Source organism: Geotrypetes seraphini, chromosome 2, assembly GCF_902459505.1.
Source record: "Geotrypetes seraphini chromosome 2, aGeoSer1.1, whole genome shotgun sequence".
Taxonomy (NCBI): Eukaryota; Metazoa; Chordata; class Amphibia; order Gymnophiona; family Dermophiidae; genus Geotrypetes; species Geotrypetes seraphini.
This window is the reverse complement of record NC_047085.1, coordinates 98,086,603-98,105,613: the sequence shown is the minus strand read 5'-3', so window position 1 is coordinate 98,105,613 and position 19,011 is coordinate 98,086,603. Positions and strand designations below refer to the sequence as shown.

The 19,011-nt window shown below is 42.2% G+C and overlaps 1 protein-coding gene across 2 annotated transcripts in view; it reads left to right on the top strand.

The window, feature by feature from the left end:
- Positions 1 to 3,142: 3,142 nt before the first annotated feature.
- TERF1 (telomeric repeat binding factor 1) overlaps positions 3,143 to 19,011 on the top strand; it is a 57,425-nt gene continuing 41,556 nt past the window's right edge. Inside the window, exons 1-4 of one of the 2 annotated variants that reach the window (XM_033929732.1) lie at positions 3,143 to 3,779; positions 7,491 to 7,586; positions 14,021 to 14,151; positions 16,861 to 16,947. In XM_033929732.1, coding sequence (XP_033785623.1) covers positions 3,224 to 3,779; positions 7,491 to 7,586; positions 14,021 to 14,151; positions 16,861 to 16,947 — 870 coding nt within the window. In that variant the 5' untranslated portion in view covers positions 3,143 to 3,223. The remainder of the gene's footprint in view (positions 3,780 to 7,490; positions 7,587 to 14,020; positions 14,152 to 16,860; positions 16,948 to 19,011) is intronic. The other variant, XM_033929731.1, reaches the window with a different exon arrangement.

The following is a 19,011-nucleotide window of genomic DNA, read 5'->3' as shown; positions in this document are numbered from 1 at the left end:
CTATTTTTGGGAAGGACTCAACCCAAGTTTTAAGTGATTAAGAAGTTTGGATCCGAGTGCTATTGCAGGTTCCTGAGGAAGAAATCTAAATGAGGCATATGAAACCTTTGCAAAGACAGTTTCAGTGTGGCAGCACCTTTATGGTCAAAACCAATCAGCAGTACAACTACTCAAAACCCTTAAGGAAAGGCCAACAAAAGATCAAAAAGATCCCAACAAGCTCGTAAGTAGAGACGAAGACTCTATATCTCAAGTGCCCAAAACCAGTAACCAGAGCAGATCATAGTTACTAGGCTTATAACAGGGCTATCATTGATAAACGTCTTATTTTCTCTATGAGCAATATATGAATTGTGATATTGTATAATAATTAACTTATGCTGTATGATACTTAGCTCAGATCTAGTATAATGCCCGGCTTTCCTCCTAACGAAAGATCTCCATTTCGCTCTTATCAAAATATTAAGAGCTTCTTCAGGACAGCATTTTGTTAAGCAATTATAAGCCTAGTAACTATGATCTGCTCTGGTTACTGGTTTTGGGCACTTGAGATATAGAGTCTTCGTCTCTACTTACGAGCTTGTTGGGATCTTTTTAATCTTTTGTTGGCCTTTCCTTAAGGGTTTTGAGCACCTTTATGCTACCACAGTCAAGTGCAATTACCTTTGGACCGGAACCCAATATTTGATTTTGGTGAGATATATATAGATATAGAAACAAAACATAAAGTGATGCCCTGGTATTAAGTTTTTGAAGGAACACACCCTCTTTTTCAGGTCATCAATATATACATTCATATTAATGTGATGATGCCCATCTTCATTGCTTATTTTGATCATCTTCCCTTTTTTCTTTTTTTACTCCTGTGCCAATGATGTACTGTTGCACTTGCCTTTTGAGGAGAATCACCCTACATCTGCTGGGCCTTTGGACTACTATTTTCTGAAGATGGAGCAATGGACTACATCTTTCAAGTTCAAGTTCAAACTTAACACTGGTAAATAAGTCTGCTGCTGTTTTGAACTCTTATGTCCAGAAGTTTAAAGAGCTTTTAATTTTGGAAATGTTTTGTATTTGGGTTTTGTACACCATTATGGACTGCTTGGGATATACTTTTTGCCATGAGTTTGACTGGAAAGTTGTGGGGTTTTTTTTTTTTTTTTTTTTTTACCAAACCCTGCTTACCCTTATTTACCAGGGGGGAGGGGGGCCCAGGCCACTATTAGTCCACGTCTGCTGAATTTGATATGAGGTTACGTAAACAGGGAAATTATCCTCACCCTCCCCTCGTTAAAGAAAGCTAAGCTCTGCCTTATTGCATACATTAATTTATATTTTTGCTATTGATTTCCGGAACAAAAATCGCATCCAACTCAATCTGGTTTCAGAGCTAATCACAGCACAGAAACACTACTGGTATCTTTACTAGACATAGCCCGACAGCACCTCAGCAAAGGAAACAAGTTACTAATCATCCAACTCGATCTCTCAGCAGCATTCGACTTAGTTGACCACCCAATACTACTCCAGATACTAGATGCAATAGGAATATCAGGTAAAGTTCACAACTGGTTCCAAGGCTTCCTTAAAACAAGATCATATAGAGTTAAGTCTAAAGATCATCTCTCCGATCCCTGGACAAACCCATGCGGAGTACCACAAGGATCCCCTCTATCGCCCATACTTTTCAACCTCTTCATAGCTTCCTTAGGCACTGCCCTAGATGCCCTAAACATAACATCTTTCAGCTACGCGGATGACATAACCATCCTCCTCCCCTACGACATCCAAGACCCCATCTCCAACGGACGCCTAAAAACAACACTGGAAACTGTAGAAAAATGGATGAAGAACCATAAGCTGAAACTGAATGCAGAGAAAACCAAATTCCTACTACTAGAGAAGGAACAAAAACCATCCCTAACAGAACTCGAAGTAAACGCAACCAAATATCCAATTCAGAGCACTCTCAAAATTCTGGGAATACAACTAGACAGATGTTGCACAATGCAAACACAAATCCACAAAATCATACAAAAAGCATTCTTCACCATGCGAAACCTAAGAAAAATAAGAAAATTCCTTACCAAAGAACACTACAAACTCATTGTACAATCCCTCATACTTAGTACCTTAGATTACTGCAACAGCCTCTACCTAACTTGCCCAAACAACATGATAAAACAACTGCAGACCGTTCAAAACACAGCCATCAAACTCATCTACGCTCTTAGAAAATTTGACCACATCACTCCCGCCTATGTAGACTCTCACTGGCTTCCAATAAAAGCAAGAACTCAATTCAAATTCTATTGTCTACTATTTAAAGTAACCCATGGCACTGCCCCCAGCTACTTAAGCAACCGCCTACACCGCTACCACTCACCCAGATCAAGGAGAACTCAGAACCTATTCACCTTCCCCCCTCATAATGGTACCCGACGTAAGAAACTTTACGACAGCCTTCTGGCAACACAGGCAGCGAAAATTGACCCCACCATCACCAAACTGATGATCAAAACAACAGACAAAGTGTTTTGAAAAGAAATCAAAACAGTCCTTTTCAAAAAACACATCCTCACTCACTAATCTCCTCCCACTTGTACATGCTTTCTCCCCTGCGAATAGCACATCAGTCATTCCCTCGAACCACACCTACAAAAAAAAAAAAAAAAAAAATTCAGATTCCTTAAAAAGCATCTACCACAAGTATCCAATAAACTTTTTCCTTCAATGTTAGGTAATCTTCTTCTATTACCCGAACATATTGTTTTTCTCCACTGTATCCTATAACTACTTGAATCTTTATATGTAATCTCTCAACTATATTATGTAATGTACAAGAATCACTGTTATATAATTCTCTCGGTAATGTCCAGATATCTTCTAATTTGTAATCCGCTTAGAACCGCAAGGCACAAGCGGAATAGAAATCACTAATGTAATGTAATGTATGCAACTGACATTCTTAATACTATTTTACCCTGCACTATCTCAAAGACTCGAAACAAAAGTTACAAGAAAAAAAAAATCACCCGGAGATTTCTTTTCCTGCACTACTAACATTTGTGATTGGTCTTCACTGGTTTCGATCCCAAATGATCAGCTAAAGCAACCCAACGGATCTGTAAGCGTACGAGTACGCAAATGAGCGTGAACGGCCCACATTACTGCCGCGATTGTGGTCACGTCACAAAAAAAGCAAGCGCGCGACACGTTCAAAATGGAGATGCCAGACAAGGAAACGTTTATTGAAACGTCAAATTCTCAAGAATCGGCGAACACAGAAACGCTCGCGGAACCAGAAGATTCAGCGACTGAAGGCCCAGCTGAGGAACCCTATGACTCAACAACCGAAAGGCTACCCGAGAGAACCTATGACTTGGCGGCCGAAGGACTACCCGAAGGACCCCACTACTCAGCGAACGAGACTTCCCCTATCAACAAACCCGGCAACCCAATATCGCCGGAGCTAGCGAAAGAAAAGCATCTCTTAACACTTTACGACTCAGGGCCAGAAGAATCCCCAGACAACGGTCCCCGGGACTTCAAAAATAAAGAACCACCAGACTCAGCTACTACTGAGGAGGCGTCTAACTCGGAATGGCGGGAAATACCGGCCGCAAGCTGTAGCTCCTGTTCTCTCTCGGCAAGCCTTTCATCTGAGGCGGTGGAAGTGGCCTCGGGATGGGTCCTGGATTTCATGGTTTCCTGCCTATGCCAGTACTTCAAAGAGGGCCAAATGACAGAGTTTGCCAGAAGCAGGGACTCCACCGAAGGTGAACTCTTAAGCATGACAGGGAGTTTGTCTAATAGCGTGACGTATATATAGGGGGGGAGAGAGCTCAGTTGTGAAGCGCGCTGTTTTAAGTGGAAGTTGCTCTGTTGGAGGTCACGTTTTTCACTTTGTTATTGTTTTGTGTGCACATGCGCAATAGAACGATGCCTCTTTCCTCAGTCGAACCTATCGTTTGGTAATAAAACAAACAAAAAAAAACATACATTAAACTAAGCGGAGCCAACCTTACCATCCACTAACTAGGGACCGTTTCTTTGTATAGGTTCCCCTTTCTTTTAAGTGTTATACTGTAGTTATGTGTGGGTGCCCCCCCCCCCAACATTTTTTTGCACCAGGGACTGGTTTCATGCAAGACAATTTTTCCGGGAGGGGGAGGGTTACCATATGGCTCCATAAAAAGTAGGACGGATTGAGACATCGGGTTGTACTTCCATTGAAAGCAGTGGAAGTAAAACCCAGATGTCTCAATCTGTCCTCCTTTTTCTGGAGTTATATGGTAACCCTAGGGAGGGGGAGTGATTCAGGTACATAATATATAATCTTCATTGTACTGTGCACACAATATAATCTTACTAATACATTATGGTAACCACAAAATTAAACCACAAAGCATACTCTTTTTCCCCTCCCAGGGTGCATCTTTCCCACCACCTGTACTGCTTCAATTAACATTTCGTCCTCTCTCCGGACCATGTGCAGCATCTTTCATCCTGCCAACCAGTCCCAAACTTAACGTTTCAACTTGTATCACCTCTTGCTAATACCATGCCATATCTCTCCCTCCATTGCCTCCACCACCATATCCAACATTCCTCCCTGCGGTACATACTATCCCCTTTGCTTCACCGAGTCTTCCTTTCAAACAGGTCTCAGAATCTATAGTCAGTCTATTGTTGGACTCCTGCTGGCGATCGCAGGACCATTGAACTCAACAGGACATGTCTTCCCGTTACTTGGTGGATGAGCCCCCAGCTGTGAGAAAAAACAATCTCCATGGATGAACTTAAGACGGACTCCAATGTGAAACAGCAAATAGTTTTATTTTACTCTCTTACAAGAAAGGGTGTCATACATACACAGTAACGAAATCCTGCAACAGTGAAAAATTATTCCACTGTCTTACCACACCTCATTCAAATTTTTTTTTTTTTTTTTTTTTTATCAATTTTTAGGTCCTCAGCGGGCCACCACACACTCAAAGTTTTTTCATTGTGCGAGGCTTTATGCTCCTATTCGTCATTGGACCACTTATTTACTCTTAATTTTATAGGAAATACGTTTTAAATATGTAAATGCTAAAGGTACTTAGCTTAGAGTTTTGACGCTAGCCGGGAGGGTATTTATATGCTTTATGGTAGTTGTGACACTTAGTTTTATTTCTATTTAGGGAGAGGGTGCCTTGACAAAGCCCTTAAGTAATATGGGCGAAACATGTTAGGTGACGGATGTTTCTACCCTCCCAGCTAGCGTCAAAACTCTAAGCTAAGTACCTTTAGCATTTACATATTTAAAACGTATTTCCTATAAAATTAAGAGTAAATAAGTGGTCCAATGACGAATAGGAGCATAAAGCCTCGCACAATGAAAAAACTTTGAGTGTGTGGTGGCCCGCTGAGGACCTAAAAATTGATTAAAAAAAAAAAATTTTGAATGAGGTGTGGTAAGACAGTGGAATAATTTTTCACTGTTGCAGGATTTCGTTGCTGAATACCCTCTATTCTTGAATTTTCACTAAAGTGCCTCCCGCAATTGTGGTTTTTAGCACAGGGAGCCTATGAGCATCAAGAGCAGCATTCAGCGCAACTCCCTGCACTAAAAACTGCTACCACGCTTTAGTAAAAAGGGAGGGGGTATATTTTGTCTATTTTTGTATGGTTGTTACTGAGGTGACATTGCATAGAGTTATCTGCCGTGACCTCTTTGAAAAAACCCCGGAATATGAATGATAATTAACATTTTCTTTGCCTTTCAGTGTGCTTTGTGGATTGTTTTTTTTTAATTTCATTGTTGGTAGATCATTTTGACTTGGTCATTTTAAAAGTAGCTCGCAAGCCCAAAAAGTGTGGGCACCCCTGGTCTAGTTAGTCTAAGGCGTTGTGTGCAGAAGTTCAGATTCAGACAGTTTGAAATTTGTTTTTCTTTTGAGAAAGCACAGAAATTCACAGCAACAGAACAGATAATATGAAATCTCAACACAGCAATAAAGATTAGCCAGCTACAAAAATGAGAAAAATGTAATATTTCACTTAGTTCAAACAGTGAGGTCACAGAACAAGTCCAGGTAGAATGGTGCTGTTTACATCAGATGATGCATTGGTGAAATAGTAGACTCTCTGTTAACCGGCACCCATGGAGATTGATAGATGCTGGATAAATGTAGTTTCTGGTTGTTTGAGAGTTACTATTAAAAATAGGCCTAACTAATACTATACTTAGGGTTACCAGATGTCCGGGTGTCCCCGGACATGTCCTCTTTTTGAGGACTCGTAGGGAGTCTGGATGGCTTTTCTATTTTGCTATTTTTATCCGGGGAAACCAGACATCTAGAAACCCTACAGCAGTCGCTCAAGGCCCGCACACCTATCTGGAGTCCCTCCCTGGTCTTCATTGCAAAGCCTGTGCACCTATCCTATCCAGAGTCCCCTGCTGCCCCCCTCCCCCCCAGTGAGATCCAATGCTTGCTCATTGTTCTCCCAGCAGTGCTGCTCTAGCTCTTCCTGTAAGTGAAGTAAACACACTACCTTCAGTGATCCGGAAGCTTTTCCTCTGCTACTGCTTCCTGCCCCCGCATAGACCCCACTCTCCTTTCTCTCTCCATGGCCAATTTTCCTTTCTTCCTTTCCCCATGTGTACCATCTCTCACTCACACACTCATGCCCATCAATTCTCCCTTTCTATTCCCTCCCTCCTATGTCCCAAGTTAGTGTTCCCATGTGTTGTGCCCCCTCTCCCCCTGAAGCCGACCCCCCAACAAAAGCCACAGGCGCCGCTGGGAATCCCTGCCTGCCCCGCACCGAAGCCGAAGCCGCTGCCACCAGGGATGCCTTCTGCACCATCCCCCAACCCCTGACCTTGCCACCAAGCCGAACTGACATGCTCCATTGGCCCTCCAGCAGCAACTCCATGCAGGAACGGGCTACAACGGCACGTGCAGCAATTCACAAGCCTTCCCCAGGCAGCAATTGGCTGGGCTGAAACCTTCTCTCCGGTGTCAGAATTGACGTGCAGGAAGGCTTGTGAGCCAGCTGCGTGCAGTGTGTGAATCGCTGCACTCGCCATAGCCCATACCTGCGTGAAGTTGCTGCTGGGGAGGGGGGGGCGATACACTGTGTTGGCAGACCGCGTACCCTCAAGGGTACACGTACTGCGTGTTGAGAAACACTGTATTAGATTTCCAGTGTTGGTGCATTTTCAAGAGAAAAAAGAATAGTTGCCATGACTTATGAATCAACCCTCGCATGAATAACTAAGGTAAAGGTTGGAGATAATGATGGAGACTGAGTAGATATAAGGGATAGGGGTGGGGATTTTAGGCTTTTAACTACAGGCTGCTCAGCTTTTGGCTTTCAAATGTTAATTATTAGGTTAATGCTGAGCAGATGCTTTTGAAATGGAATAAAGACAGATATATATTTTGCCCACACAGTGGCACTGTTGGAACAATTTTAATTAGGTTTCTCTCTTTTTTCAGCTTTTATTCATGGGTTAACCAGATTAAATCAACATCAGAGGAAAAAGGTGTATATGTGCCAATTTCTAGCACGTATTGCAGAAGGCAAAAATCTTGGTAATGTTTTATATATTTTGTTTTATTTTGTATTTTACTTTTCGCTTGTTCACATTTCGTTAACCTTTTCATTTTGTGTCTTCTGTTTTTATTTGCTTTTGGGGATATAGAGAACTTTATAGTTTTTTAAATTTTCTCTGAAATCAAGCATATGTCTTTTACTTTTCCATTGTTTTATGGAAAGGGCAAAAGCCTTTCACCATGTTCCTTTTATTTTATATATTTTTTAGTGGTTTAGTGGTAAAGAGAGGGAGATAGAGATGCCAGACAATGGGGTGTAGAGAATGCATTCAGGGTGCAACTGACAGAGGTGGGGGATAGGGTGAAGGGACATGAATACTGGACCCACATGTGAGGGTGGAGGTATGGTAGAGAGAGGAAGAGAGAGTGACCAAGACCAGAAAGAGGATGAGAAGGGAAGAAGAGATTCTTACACATTGGATAGAGGGAGAGAGAGGTGCCAGACTATGGGGGCCAAGGAGGTGATTCAGGGTGCAATTGAGAGAGGGGTGGGAGACAGAACTACATTTGGAGTGAGAGAGGGAACTGAGGAGACCGGAAACCTGTGAAAGGAAAAGGCAGGAAGGAATTTCAGTCCTCAGGATAGAAGAATTCTACGCAAAATATTACAAATAAACTTTTCAGAATTTTGAAATGTTATGCACAGAATTTTCAAAATTTTTGCACAGAATTCCACCAGGAGTCCTTTAAGCATTATTCAAGGAAAGGATAGTGAGTTTTCTGGAATTCAGTGGGTTATAAGATCCAAGGCAGCATGGTTAATGATGATTTCTTTGACTGGGTGACCAGAAAATTGGATAGTAGACATGTGCTAGATGTAGTCTACTTGGATTTCAGTATGATCGTTGACAGGATCCCTCAAAGGAGGTTCTTAAATCAACTCAGTGGGCTAAAGTTAGGACATAAAGTGGTGAACTGGATTGGGAACTGGTTGACTATCAGATAGCAGAGGGTGGTGGTAAATGAAGTTACGCAGAGAAGATAGAAAGATACTGTATTTTTCGCTCCATAAGACGCACTTTTTCCACCGCCAAAAAGGGATGGAAATAAGGGTGCATCTTAATGAGCGAATACCACAACCCACCCCACCCCCAGTACCTTTTTGTACTCCACCCGGGTATCTTTTTCTACTCCCGGTGCTTCCCTCGCTGGACAGCTACAGCAGCGACCTTTTTGGACTCCTGGTGCTTCTGCTGGACGGCTGCGGCAGTGAGAGGCAGAGCAGCAAATAAGGCAGGCACGAGCTTCTCATGTGCCTACCTGGTCCTGTGCCACTGCGTGAATGGTTGCTGTCAGATCTCACTGGAAGTGGCGCGGGATCATGCAGGCAACCTGGTGCACTGCTATGCCGCGAGAGAACGGAAGGCAGCCGCGTCAGCCAGCAGTTCTGGCAGGAAGCAATGGAAACCAGGCAGCCAGACTTGCCGCGAACAGAAGTTTAAAAAAAAAAAAGGTACACGCAGGGGGCGGTGGGGAGGCCTGCCTGTTGCCTGCTAGCCAGCTGAGGGCACCGCTTCCAACGAGAGAGGGCGGCCTGTCGCCTGCCTGTCACCTGCCTGTGGGGTGAGGAGGAAGAGGCCGGGGCCTGCCTGAGGGGTAGGGAGGGAGGATGGAGAGGCCGGAACCTGCCTGCCTGCCCTCCCTGCCAAATTAAAAATAGGGAGGAAGGAGGTAGAGGCTTGAGGCCTGCTTGCCTGCCTGCCTACCTATCTACCGGCCCGCCCACCCTGTCCCATACCTACCTGCCTACCTGCCCTGTCCCTACCTACCCTGTGCCCTGTCCTGGCCTACCGCTAGACCACCAGAGGGGGGACAGGGTACAGAGCCTGGCAGGGAGGGGGGACAGGATACAGAACTTGGCAAGGAGAATTTGGTTCAGAATGTTTTTTTCTTGTTTTTCTCCTCTAAATTTAGGGTGCATTTAATGATCAGGTGCATCTAATGGAGTGAAAAATACAGTATTTCCCTATTTACCTGGAGATGAATGCGCGGCTGCACGGATGGTGTTGTCAAGAGTGTTTTGGCTACCTGGACCATGGGATGATTTTCCATGGGCTGCTGAGTAGGGATGATATGCATTTATCAAAGAAGGGGAGAAGTGTCTTTGGCAGCAGGCTGGCTAATCTACTGAAGAGGGCTTTAAACTAGAATGATGGGGCAAGGTGATCAAAGCCCCCCAGGTGAGTATAAGCCCTCAGGTAAGTAAATCACTGAATACCTCTACATGGATGGGAAAATGGGGCAGTGTCTGAAAAGCAGTATGTACTAATGCTCGAAGTATGGGAAACAAGATTCTGGATCTAGAAGCTGTGATGGAAGAAGATGAGTTGGATATAGTGGCGATCGCGGAGACATGATTCACGGAGAACCATGACTGGGATATAGTTCAGGAAAGACAGGGTAGGAAGAAAAGGAGGGGGGAGTAGCGTTATATGTTAAAGATCATTTAAAAACCTTTTTCTCTTTCCCTCCCACCTTCTTATTTCTCCCTCCCCCTTCTTATTCCTCCCTCCCCTTCAAGGCCCCCGTTTCAGTTCCCTCCTCTTGCCCATGTCCGCCCTCTCTGCAAGTAGCCTAAAGCAGTGTTCTTCATCCGCTGGTCCAAGGACTGGTGCCGGTCCACAGAAATTTTCTGACGGTCCGCAGGGCTGGCACGTGCATCAGGCCCAAGACAGTGTTCTTCAGCTGCCAGTCCACGGTGTGATCAATGTGGCGTCATCTTCGGGCCGGCTCCCTTTTCCTCAGTGCCGCAGTGCACAAAACCGTGGGTAGCAGCTCCTGCGCCTGAACCGGAAGCCTTCTCTCTGACATCACAACGTCAGAGGGAAGGCTTCCAGATGAGGCGCGGGATGCGCGAGGAGCTGCTGCCCACGGCTTTGTGCATTGCAGCACTGAGGAAGAGGGAGCCAGCCGGAAGATAACACCGGAGGGGCAGGCCAGAAGGCAAGGCACAGCTTGGAGGGAGGGAGACAACAACGGTAGAGGGAATGATTTTATTTTTTAATTTAGTGTTTGATTTACATCTGCTGTCTCTTCAGGAAGAAATGCATTTGTTTCTTTTCCTCTGGGATTGCACTGCATGCAGAGTCTTGCATTTTAGGGTCTGTTTGTATACAGTATATTAGTACTTTTAGTTTTTGGTCCCATATTTGCATGGGGTTATCTGTGTTCTGGTAGGAATGAATATTGAGAAGCATACAGTGTGCTTTGTGTAGTTTAATTTTGTGGTTAACTATTATGTGTTGTTAACATGATTGTATTGTGTGTATACATGAAAAATGAATGGAAAAAATGGTGTTACAATTATTACTATTATGGGGGTGGGGTCTGGGGCGGAGATTGGGTGGAGATGGGTGGGGTCTGGGCCATGACTTAGCCCAGTGTTCTTTAACTGCCAGTCCGCAAACTGGTGCCGGTCCACAAAATAATTATTTTATTTCCGCCGGTCCAAAGGTGTCAAAAGGTTGAAGAACACTGGCCTAGAGCCTAAATAGGTATGAGCAACACACAAATGGAAGATTAGATCATATTAAAGCCACACAATTGCAGGGTCTGCAGGGCAAAGAAGAAACGCTGTGGATCAATTTGGAAGAGGGAATGGTGAATATATTTACATTGGTGTGATATATAAATCTCCTTCACAGACGGAAGAAGTGGACAGAGATTTAATAGTAGACATTCAGAATATATCTAAAAAATGGGAAGTTTTACTAATAGATGATTTTAACATGCCGGATGTTAATTGGTGTATCCCAATTGCGGCGTCTTCTAGAAGTAGGGAGATAATGGAGAACTGTTTCAGCAGTTGGTAATGGAACCCACAGGGGAAGGGGTCATACTGGACTTAGTGCTTACAAACGGGGAAAGTGTTTCTGATGTTACAGTGGGTGATCATTTGGCATCCAGTGATCACTGCATGGTATGGTTTAATATTAAGATGGGTATAGAGAGGGCTCATTCAAAAGCAAAGGTTCTAGACTTTAAAAGAACTAACTTTGTTCGGATGGGGAATTGCGTCAAGAAATTGTCTGGATGGGAACATCTGGAAGGAGTGGAAATGCAGTGGACAAAACTGAAAGGAGTTATTGTAAGCGTGACAAACCTTTTTGTGAGGCAAGTAAGTAAAAGTAAGAGGAAAAGAAGGCCGTTTTGGTTCTCAAAAGTAGTAGCTGAGAAGGTAAGGAATAAGAGGTTGGCTTTCATAAACTACAAAAGATCACTGAAAGAGGAAGACAGATAAAAATATCTGGAAAAGTTAAGAGACGCCGATCGTGTAATCAGGAAAGTAAAGATATAAATGGAAGAAAAAATAGCTGAAACAGTAAAATGGGGAGACAAGACATTTTTTAGATATATTAGTGATGGAAGACGTGTAAAAGTGGCATTGTGAAACTCAAAAGTGAAGGGGAGAAATATGTAGAAGCTGATTAAGAAAAAGCTGAATTGCTTAACAAATATTTCTGTTCTGTGTTCACGGCTGAAGCTCTGGGAGTGGGACCACAGAAGACCAACATGAATAGGGATGGAGGCGTTGTAGACCCTGATCGATTTTCAGAGGGTTGTGTTCATGAGGAGCTAGCTAAAATAAAAGTAGACAAAGCGATGGGACCAGATGATGTACATCTGAGGTTGCTGAAGGAACTTAGAGAAGTTCTGGTAGCTCCACTGACTGACCTTTCAATGAGTCTCTAGAGTTGGGAGTGGTACCGGAGGACGGAGGACTGGAGAAGGGCAGATGTGGTCACTCCACAAAAATGGAAGTAAGGAAGAAGTAGGGAATTACCGGCCGGTGGTAAGAAAATTAATGGAAACGCTTTTAAAACAGAGAATGGTGAAGTTTCTGGAATCCATGCACAGAGTTGGAGAGAGTGAGAGCTTTTTGAAAATTTCCCTGACACAGCCACTCATTGGCAAAACAATGCTTTGTTGGAAAGTAGAACTGCTTTTCTTCACCATAATGTGAATCTGATGAGGGCACTATAGCAGAAAGTTTGGCATGCTGGATTGGATTGGTTGCCGTCTAAATATTAAATGAGGTTGAGGCTTTTTTTCCACTTTAAGTAAATGTTTTTCAATGGGTGTCACCATCACTTGGGTAATAACATTTTTTCATATTTTGTGGGTTAAATTTTGTTATATATTTTTTCTTGAAAGACATTTAAATACCTACATGGCATAAATGCGCATGAGTTGAGTCTCTTTCATTTGAAAGGAAGCTCTGGAATGAGAGGGCATAGGTTGAAGTTAAGAGCTGATAGGCTCAGGTGTAATCTAAAGAAATACCTTTTTAAAGAAAGGGTGGTAGATACGTGAAACAGTCTCCTGGTAGAGGTGGTGGAGACAGAGACTGTTTCTGATTTCAAGAAACCTGGGATAGGCACACGGGATCTCTTAGAGAGAGGAACAGATAATGGTTACTGCGGTTGGGCAGACTGAATGGGCCATTTGGCCTTTAACTGCCATCATGTTTCTATGTTTCTAGCTATTCTTTTAAGTGAAAAAATATTTCCTCCTATTTAATTTAAAAGTTTTTGTTCCAATATTGTTTAAGTGGAGTGGCCTAATGGTTAGAGCTGCTGCCTCAGCACCCTGAGGTTGTCAGTTTGATTCCCACTACAGCTCTTTGTGACCTTGGTCAAGTCACTTAACACTTCATTGCCCCAGGTATAAAATAAGTACCTGTCTAAAAATAAATATGTAAGCAGCATTTTAAGTCTTATCCCCTTTACATCATGTATCATCCTGGTCATGTTTGGTTTCCTATATGATTGGCATGGTAGTGACTTCACAACCAGCATTTAAACATAGATGACTTGGGCCTACATGCAGTGGCGGGTGAGGCTCTGGTCACCTTTTTGGGCAGATTGGATGGACCATGGGGGTCATTTTCTGCTGTCATTGATTGTGTTACTGTGTATCTTAATGACATCTTTTCCATATTTGGACAGTAAAATATTTGAATGCCTTACTGCCTAGCCTGAGAACAGAATTTTCTTATCAGATTCAGGAAACTATTTAAGAAAATATTTTAAAAGTCTAGAATGAAAAGGTTATATTTGGTAGGATTATAACGATCTAATTTCTCTTTTATAATCCACTATAATTTATATTACATTGAATTGTAATTGGGGATATTATGTTCCCTTTTTTATCTTTTGTAATCCATACTAAGCCCATTGGGCAAGGTGGCAGAATAGAAGTTCTCATATTTGATTGTATTACCTAAAGTTAAGCATGTCAATGGTGATTTAGCTAGTATTCTGCAACATAATATATGTAAATAATGGCCAGTAATTTAAAAAGAAAAAATATCCACCAGATATTTGCTCAGTATCAGCACTGATGGTCTAAATCTTTCTAATATTCGACCCTAATTTATTATCCTAACTTACTTTTTTTTCCTACCTTTGAAGATGTCCAGTTTGAAAAAGATGAGAAAATTACTCCACTAGAATCGGCACTCTTGATTTGGACGTTGCTAAAAAAGTTGCAAGGAGAAGCAGATTCACAATATGAAGAAATTCAGCTTTTAATTCAGGTTCAGGTAAAGATTATAATATGTCCTAGAGCTCTCTTCTCTCCATTTTAATAAAATTTGCAATTATAAGACTGGTATATCAAACCTCTAAATATTTATCAGACTATGAAAAAAGAATATATATGTACTCTGGCAAGTGGTTGCAACAGAGGTTTAGAAATCATGTGGTTTCATCTCATGCTGAAACAGAACATGATACCAAAAAAAGAGGCAGTAAAGATCAATCGGTCCTCAAAGAGACTGCTCACTGACCAGACAATTGTGAACATACAAAAGGTGAAACTCCGAAGAGTAATTACCATAATATAATTTAGAGAAGGAGTGCCCTCAGTGTGATAAAGCAGCGAAGGGAGCAATACTCCTACGCTCACATCATGAGACAAGGACAACTAGTCCCTGCCCCCACACCATCATGGGGTACTTCCAAAGTGTGTGATATAAATCAATAGAAGTGCAAAAAGTGCAAAAATTAAAGCACAAAGCAACAAACACAAGTGAGGTCAATCAGCAGTCTCTAAGAGAACCTCCCCCAGAAAACTCCCACAAGAATCAGAACGCCGACTTAGCTGGAGATAGGTGGTGAAACGGTCTCCTGAAAGCAAGAAGATCCGCAGGAAAACAAGGTCAACCAGGCATGGTTTCGGGAACAAAAACTCCCTTCTTCAGGAACCAGAATAACTAAACTCTGAAGACCATCGAGCTTCCCCCAGCCGGCTTGATGGTCTTCAGAGTTTAGTTATTCTGGTTCCTGAAGAAGGGAGTTTTTGTTCCCGAAACCATGCCTGGTTGACCTTGTTTTCCTGCGGATCTTCTTGCTTTCAGGAGACCGTTTCACCATCTATCTCCAGCTAAGTCGGCGTTCTGATTCTTGTGGGAGTTTTCTGGGGGAGGTTCTCTTAGAGACTGCTGATTGACCTCACTTGTGTTTGTTGCTTTGTGCTTTAATTTTTGCACTTTTTGCACTTCTATTGATTTATATCACACACTTTGGAAGTACCCCATGATGGTGTGGGGTCAGGGACTGGTTGTCCTTGTCTCATGATGTGAGCATAGGAGTATTGCTCCCTTCGCTGCTTTATCACACTGAGGGCACTCCTTCTCTAAATTATATTATGGTAATTACTCTTCGGAGTTTCACCTTTTGTGTGTTCACAATTGTCTGGTCAGTGAGCAGTCTCTTTGAGGACCGATTGATCTTTATTGCCTCTTTTTTTGGTATCTTGTTAAGTTTCTCTGGCAGGTTTTTTGGAGTTATCCTTGTTTTTGAAACAGAACATGAGACATATCATACAGGGTAGTGAATATAGACTAAGGGGCAAATTCTATAAATAGTGTTCCGATTTTAGGCGGCCTACTGCTGTCTAACCACCAATTGAGATGCATGGTTTGTTTTTTTTAAATCATCTTGGGCAGGCCACCTACATTGTAGGCGCCTCCATGAGCCTAGGGAGGTGCATAGGGCCGCCTAAGCTTACTTAAGGTTAGGCGTGGATGTAGTTTTGCCCGGGAGTGGCCTTAGGCGAGCTTAGGCAGCCCTATGCACCTCCCTAGGCCTGCCTTCCCCCCCTTGCAGTCTAGGAGCCAGGTCCCCTCCTCTCTATTCCCCCTCCTTGCAGTCTAGAATTCAGGTTCCCTCCTCTCTATTCCCCTTTTTCCAGTCCAGCATCCAAGTTCCCTCCTCTTCATCCACCCTACTTGCAGTCCTCAACCCCCTGCTACTGGCAGTACAGGATCCAGGTTCCCCTCCTCTCCCTCCCCAACCCCCTACTGGCAGTCCAGGATCCAGGGCTCCTCCTCTTCCTCTCCTACTTGCAATCCCCTTTACTGGCAGTCCAGGATCCAGGGCTCCTTCCAGGGCCCCTCATCTTCCTCCTCCCCTCCCCGCCCCCCACGGGCCTAGCATCCATGTCCATATCCTCTCCTCCCCTCCACGGAGCTAGTCTCTCTCCCTCCAATCGGCCTCCCATACTATGGGATCAGAGAAACCTATGGACCTCCCAGAGCAGCAGCAGTGGTGGCAGCCAGCCGGCTGAGGCAAAACTGTGAACAGGCTGCTTGTAGCTGGCCCTGCTAGAGCCTTCCCTCTGCCACATCATCTAACTACAGGAAATGATGCGGCAGAGGGAGGGCCTTAACAGTGCCGGCTGCAAGCATCCCATTCACAGTGCTGCTTCTTCCAACCAGCTGTCAGCACTGCTGCTTCCTTGGGAGGCCCACAGGCATGTCTGATCTCATGAGGTGGGGGGGGGGGGGGGTCGGTCAAAGAGAGAGAGGCCAGACCCACGCAGGGAAGAAGAAGAAGGGGATGGAGATGGGGACAGAACAGACGGTTTGTGCAGAATTCTGCACAGCATGCGTAGAATTTTGTGCAAATTCTGCACAATTGTTCAGAATTCTGCCAGGAGTAGAAACTGTTGAATTGTATTTCTGTAAGGTGCTTGTGGCCTAGATTGGCCACTGTTGGAAACAGGATACTGGGCTATATGTATAACTACTCTTACGTTTTTATTTTTTTATTTATTTAATTTTCTATGAGGCTCAGTCATCATTACTGATAAATGCACATTCTTTTAAGTTCATTTCATGTACATACAAGTTTTATATAGTAAATTGATCAGTCATGGCTGCAAGAGCATAATTTCTCAAATACAAAAAAGACTTTCTGAAGGAAACCTGTAATATGTGCTGCAATGTAATTTCTTTATTGTTGTTTAGGCTATAGCAGTTTGCATGGAGAAAGGATACTTTAAACAGGCCACAGAAGTCCTTGAAAGGCAGTGTGCTGAAGTAAATTTTAACAAGGTACTGTAACAAATTAGATAAATAGTTGTAACATTTTAAAATATTTTTCAAGGTATTGAATGTTGGAAAGAATTGCAATGTATAAAAAAGAGAGGTTTCCATCTAGGGCTGGCTTAAAGCATGATCCAGCTGAGTTACTGGCTGAAGGAACTAAGCTCAAAAGTGCCAAAAGATCATGTGTTTGCCTCAGCACCATTGTCTCTTCTCTGTATGGCTGCAGGTTTAAATGTGAAAACAAGTACTTCTGTTCCTGCACTTAAACCTGTGCTGGTGCTATCATGCAAAGAGAGCACATTATGCTCTCTGTTCTGTTACGTCCCTTCCGAGTATGCAGATGATATCTTGCTTTATTTGAGAAATCCAGAAACAACCATTCCATGTTTGCTTGAATTGACTGCAAAATTTGTAAAGTTTTCAGGTTATAAGATAAATTGGAATAAATCAGAAGTTCTTCCACTTAATGTACATTGTACAAAGGGTTTATTTGATGCATTTTCTTTTGTGTGGAAGGAAGATGGTCTAAAATATTTATGAATTTGGATCAAAAATACAGTGGACGATACAATGAAAATAAATGAAAAATGTTTATTACAAAAGGTGACAGAAATGTGTGAGCAATGGAATTCTCTGCATTTATCTTGGTGGAGGAGAGTACAAACTGTTAAAATGATGATTTTACCTGTGGTTTGTTACCAAATGGGAATGTTACCAGTTTTCTTCCAGGGGTCTTTTTATAAAAAGTTGTATAGTATTCTAACAAAATTTATTTGGCTGGGTAAAATTCCTAGAATTGCTTTAGTGTCTTTACAAAAGCCAATTATGGAGGGTGGGGTAAATTTTCCTAGTTTCTATAGGTATCATCAGGCCTATATATTGCATCAAGGTATGTATTGGGCAGAGTTCATTGATAATATCCCAGACTTGTTCTGGTTAGAATGGAGACTCATGTTTCCTTTGCGACTTGGTCATGTTCTTAGTATCAAAATGCCAAGGTTATATAAAGAATATAGGTTATTTAAAGATCATAGAATATTTGTTGATACATGGAAAATCTTAAGTTTATTTCAAGTTTCAAGTTTATTTATGCATTTGATGAATCGCCTATTAAAATTGCTAGGCGATGTACATAGTCTAATTAAAGAAAACAGAGAAACTATTATATAACAAATATCTAACTTATAACAATACAACTTTCATAAAAATATACATAAGGGGTAAGGAAAAAATTAAAAGATTACAATGTTGGGTTTAATAAAAAGGGAAGAACAAAAGGTAAGGTTAAAATTGCCAATGCACAATTTAAGGGATATCCCTAAAGCAGATAAAAATTTCAGGAGTAAAAGCATCATTGAATGAATAAGTTATTAAAAGATTTTAAATGTTACAATGTAGCAAAAAGGGAAAAAACAGGAGGTAAGGTTTAGAGTTACCAAAGCACAGTTTAACAGGATATTCCTAAAGCATATAAAAATTTCAAGAATTAAAAGCGTCTTTAAATAAGTAAGTTTTTAAAAGTTTTTTAAATGTTGCAATGTCATGTTCGATTCTAATATACTGAGGGAGGGCGTTCCACCATTGTGGTCCCATTACTGTGAACATGTCGGATCTTCGTGTCCCTATGACTTTCAGAGACGGTACTGTAAGTAAGTTTTGATCAGATGTAATTAATCTAACTTCTATTCCAATAAACAAATCAACAACTCAAACGATTTGGCTAAACCCCAAGATCAAAATTGGCGGTTTTAAAATCATCTGGAAGCATTGGATGATGGCAGGAATACTTACATTGGAAGATTTAATATCTAATGGTAAGATGCTTGAGTTTTCACAATTGCAACATAAATTTGGTCTCAACATATCACAAAGTTTTAGATGGTTGCAATTGAAGCAGGCCATTCAGGCGGGGTACCCTGAATGGAAAAAACTTAATAATCAATATAGTATGGAATTCTTATGCTTTCAGGTAGATTTCATGGGTCACCAAGCCGCACAATGGTATAAGTTAATATCTGGATTTGTGAATAAAAAACCAAAAACTGGCCTTCAGATTAAGCATCAAATTAA